General features: G+C 40.2%; 1 protein-coding gene across 1 annotated transcript in view; it reads left to right on the top strand.

Moving 5' to 3' along the window:
• SALL3 (spalt like transcription factor 3) overlaps positions 1-4,489 on the top strand; it is a 21,324-nt gene extending 16,835 nt beyond the window's left edge. Inside the window, exons 2-4 of the mRNA XM_026079779.1 lie at positions 1-584; positions 801-1,141; positions 2,111-4,489. The exon at positions 1-584 is cut by the window's left edge and continues 2,353 nt beyond it. Coding sequence (XP_025935564.1) covers positions 1-584; positions 801-1,141; positions 2,111-2,542 — 1,357 coding nt within the window. The 3' untranslated portion in view covers positions 2,543-4,489. The remainder of the gene's footprint in view (positions 585-800; positions 1,142-2,110) is intronic.
• The last annotated feature ends 248 nt before the right edge of the window (positions 4,490-4,737 follow it).

Below are 4,737 nucleotides of genomic sequence, written 5' to 3' on the forward strand. Positions count from 1 at the left end.
CGATGAGAAGAACGTTGACACGCTGAGCAACTTTGATGATGATATTGATGAAAATTCTATGGAAGAGGACCCAGAGTTAAAGGACACAGCAAGTGACTCATCCAAACCCCTTATTTCTTACTCTGGGTCATGTCCTTCTTCGCCACCTTCTGTGATCTCTAGTATTGCTGCTTTAGAGAATCAAATGAAAATGATTGATTCTGTCATGAACTGTCAGCAGCTGACCAGTTTAAAATCCATAGAGAATGGATCAGGGGAAAGTGACCACTTGAGCAATGACTCCTCATCAGCCGTTGGTGATCTCGAAAGCCAGAGTGCAGGCAGTCCTGCAATGTCAGAATCTTCTTCCTCCATGCAAGCTTTGTCTCCTGTAAATAGCAATAGTGGAAGTTTCCGATCAAAATCCCCAGGTCTTAGCAACCAGGAAGAACCGCAAGAAATACAATTAAAGACAGAAAAACCAGACAGTCCACCACCTGCAACTGAAAATGGAGGTGCATTAGATCTGACATCCACCAACCCGGGAAGACCGGTCATCAAAGAGGAGGCTCCTTTTAGCCTGCTGTTCCTGAACAGAGAACGTGGTAAGTTTAAAAGTACTGTTTGTAATATCTGTGGCAAGCCTTTTGCTTGTAAGAGTGCATTGGAAATTCACTACCGCAGCCATACTAAAGAACGTCCATTTGTTTGTACAGTCTGCAATCGTGGGTGTTCCACTATGGGTAATTTAAAACAGCACTTACTGACGCACAAATTAAAAGAGCTGCCTTCTCAGTTATTTGAACCCAACTTTACTCTAGGTCCCAGCCAAAGTACTCCTAGCCTGGTCACCAGTACAGCGCCTACCATGATCAAAATGGAAGTGAATGGTCACAGCAAGCCGATCTCTTTGGGTGAGGTTCCCTCGCTTCCAGCTGGAATCCAGGTTCCTGCTGCACCACAGACAGTGATGAGTCCAGGAATGACCCCCATGCTGGCACCCCCGCCACGCCGGACTCCCAAGCAGCACAACTGCCAGTCGTGCGGGAAGACCTTCTCCTCAGCAAGTGCACTGCAGATACATGAACGCACCCATACCGGTGAAAAACCGTTTGGTTGCACTATCTGTGGTAGAGCTTTTACCACAAAGGGGAATCTTAAGGTAAGAGGCCAAATAAAACTGTGAAGGCTCGGGAGGTTTATAAGCACTGTATTTGAGCTTAGCAGGTTTTAATGTTCTTTGCCCCAAAGCCAGGAGGGAAGGGAGACTGAAGGAAATACTTGCTTATTATGGTGTTGTTCCGCTGTGTTAAAGATAGGAGCTGGAAAGCGGGTGCACAATGTTGTGTACTTGAAAACTGGCTCCAGGGGTGTGCGCGCACACGTGTGGTAACTCACCTGACGAGTGTGATGGTACACACAGCCAGTGGACAGGCACATTCTGGCAGGACTTGTGGAACAGTGGTGCAGAATAGACTCACTGTAAACCAGAAACGCAGAACTCCTTTGGCTCACTGGGTGCCGCTCTCACAAAATCCCATTTTCTTTTCTGCTTTGCAGTCAACGCACACTAGAAAGCTGGTTCACACTGATTAATAGTGAGTTACTACAGGACTGATGCCTCTTATTCCCAAAGTCTGTATAACCATCGAGACACAGCAAGGGGAATACATTTTTCAGTGTCCTGAAACTTTTCTTTAAATATTTAGCAAAATAGATGCCTGTGACGTCAGACTAAATATTAAGAAAACAGACAAGCTGTAAAAGGGGAAGGGCAGAGGAAATGTRCATCTCCTAGTGCAAGTAATGTGCTTGGTAATCTTCAGAACATGAGAACTTCCAGTTTGCATATGAAGTTTTCTAACCTAAGAGGACACGTACTCTGTATTGTTGCAGTGCTGTATTTGTTTTCACTGAGAAGATACAAATACACATTGAAAAATTAGAACAAAGACCTTTTTTTGTATAGGTTGACTGGGCCTTAGAACAACTGGAATTGATTTGTTGTCAAAGTGAATTGAAAGGCGTTTTTGAAAAAATAAGCAATACTGTAAGTAGCAGAATGTTCAGGTGAGCCATCTTCCTAAAGGGGCTAATTTAGAGGTGTTTCTTGTCCCTGTTTCCTCTGCAGGTTCACATGGGAACTCATATGTGGAATAACGCCCCTGCAAGACGTGGTCGCCGACTCTCTGTGGAAAACCCCATGGCTTTGCTAGGCGGCGATGCTCTGAAGTTCTCTGAAATGTTCCAGAAGGATTTGGCAGCTCGGGCCATGAATGTTGACCCCAATTTTTGGAACCAATATGCTGCAGCTATCACTAATGGACTTGCTATGAAGAACAATGAGATTTCTGTCATACAGAACGGAGGCATTCCCCAGCTCCCAGTAAGTTTAGGCGGAGGTGCCATCCCGCCTTTAAGTAACATTACCAGTGGCATGGACAAAGCTCGCACTGGCAGCAGCCCTCCCATTGTTGGTTTGGACAAAGCAAGTTCTGAAACTGGAACCAGTCGTCCATTCACCAGATTTATTGAGGATAATAAAGAGATTGGCATAAATTAAAAGCATTCATTACGAATAACTGTTGGACCACTACTCAACACAACTTTTGTTCTGTTTCATGTACAGCTGTTGAAGCTAAGCATTAGTTTCCCGACCTAAATGCATAGGTCGGGAAATTTTACCCATAGCAGAAATATGTAACTTTGTGGCTGCTGAAAAGTTGTCTTGCAAGATCTGCATGGTACTTCTTTCAACAGTGAGTTTGACTGTTACTGAGAACTTTGAAACCTTTTAATTTAACAGAAACAAAAAAATCACTGGATAACTTCATTAGAAACAAAAAGAGGCTAGACTACGTCCACTTTGCTTCTTACAAAACTTACTCTCAACTGAGAAAGGGGGGCTTCATTATGGCATTCTGTCACACTTATTTGCTGGTTTTGTTCAAATTAGTTAGCAACTTGGACTATGYTTTTAGGAATCTTAATCTTAAATAAGTGATTTAGTACCCCAATGCTGTGTATTATTACAGTATCCTTGTCTGTAGTATTTATAATGTTAAGATTATGCGGGTAACAGACAATATACTAGCCCCAAACTTAAATGAAGCTTTTGTACTGCAAAATACATCTGGCTATGTGATTTTTCTTTTTTTCCTTTCTTTTTTTTTTTTAAAGCAAGTTTTTACTATAAATAAGTGGTTTATTTCAATGCAGGCAAAATTGTGAAGTTTTATTGGGAAAGATAGCATGCTTTTCATGTGCAAGTACCTGTCAGTAACAAACCTTTTTTTTATTTAAGTATTTGTAGCTGCTATGTGGACAGTTGTTCTGTTAAATGAAAAAAAAATGTAGTGTGGACTTTAGCTCAATGATTGGAAAACAAGTTACAGACAAACCTTAGAACCATAAATTATTCACAACATTATAAACAGTTGTGAGTAAATACTTCATGTTATCAAAGCTGTACAATAAAAAGGTAATGTTTGTATAATGTGGTTGCAAACTCTTAATTTATACTATTGCACTTTTAGTATTTTGTATTAGGGAGGTTTGTCTATAATTTGAAACTGAACAAAGATGTAAACTATTTTATAAATAGTACTTTGACTTAAAGAATATGGGAAAAACCCCTGTTACAGTTTCTCGTTCTGTTTTAAGGTCAAACAATGACAGATCTCTATTAACTAAGCAGAAAAGCCGCAGAGAACTGTCAGATCCTTAGGAAAAATGGGGTCTGCCATTTCTTAAATTGAAATGATTCATTTAACTTTTCTACAAAGCCCATTTAAAAGCGTGACCACCCCTAACAGAATTCTGATAAATTTATCTGAGGAGTGTGATATTAATACAAGCTTAGGATAGACTAAGGAGAACATTGTGTAGGATTAATTTTACTGTAATCTGTTGTGTCTCTTTCACACATACCCACAAGAAAGATGCTGACCGCCTGATAGCACTGGGAACAAAATAAGAAATGTTGGGCAGCCTGAGCAGTAGTAACGTAAAAATATTCTGTATTTATTCCCAACTCTTGCTGATTATCTTCTCAGATTACTCCAAAGCACAATGTACTCTGATTACGCTAATATAATTTTATGTTGATTGCATTGTTTAAATTACGCCGAGTAAATAAAGGGAACGGTTCCACTCAGAAGCTAGGCTGGGGATGCTGAGGAGACTGGGGCTTAATCAAAACTTGAACAGTAAACATTTTGTGTACTACCTCATTTTTGTGCATTACAAGCATGGTGGAGTCTGACAGTATGAACTTCCGTCCAGCGGAATTGTTTGAGGGATGTTGTGGGTAGCTGGGTAACAGCACAAGGAGTTTTATGCCCCTGAAGAAAGAATCAGACAGTGAGGTCTTCTCAGTTGAGACTGAAAAATAGGACAATCTTTCTTCTCCAACAAAAAACATTACTGTAAGAGGATGGACTATTTCTGCCATCATGTAATTGAGTGAAAAGAGTTTCAAAGACTTACTAGCTGTTTGTTTCTGTTGGAAATGAACAATGAACTATACAGCTCTGTTTTCTACAGTGATGAGATAGAGATATATAGATAGGTACATCTATATAGAAACAAAATTATATATCTGTAACACCTCTACAATATAACATCTTTTTACCACAGTGTGCGGGTGGTTGGGGGTGTTTCCAAGCATTGGAGGAAAAAAAAAAAAAAAAAGAAAACTGAGGTGGCTTAATGTTGCTGTATTTCAGCAATTGAATGTTTTTATTTATCTGTGTCATT

Source organism: Apteryx rowi, unplaced genomic scaffold (assembly GCF_003343035.1).
Source record: "Apteryx rowi isolate R43461 unplaced genomic scaffold, aptRow1 scaffold_50, whole genome shotgun sequence".
NCBI classification, from domain to species: domain Eukaryota; kingdom Metazoa; phylum Chordata; class Aves; order Apterygiformes; family Apterygidae; genus Apteryx; species Apteryx rowi.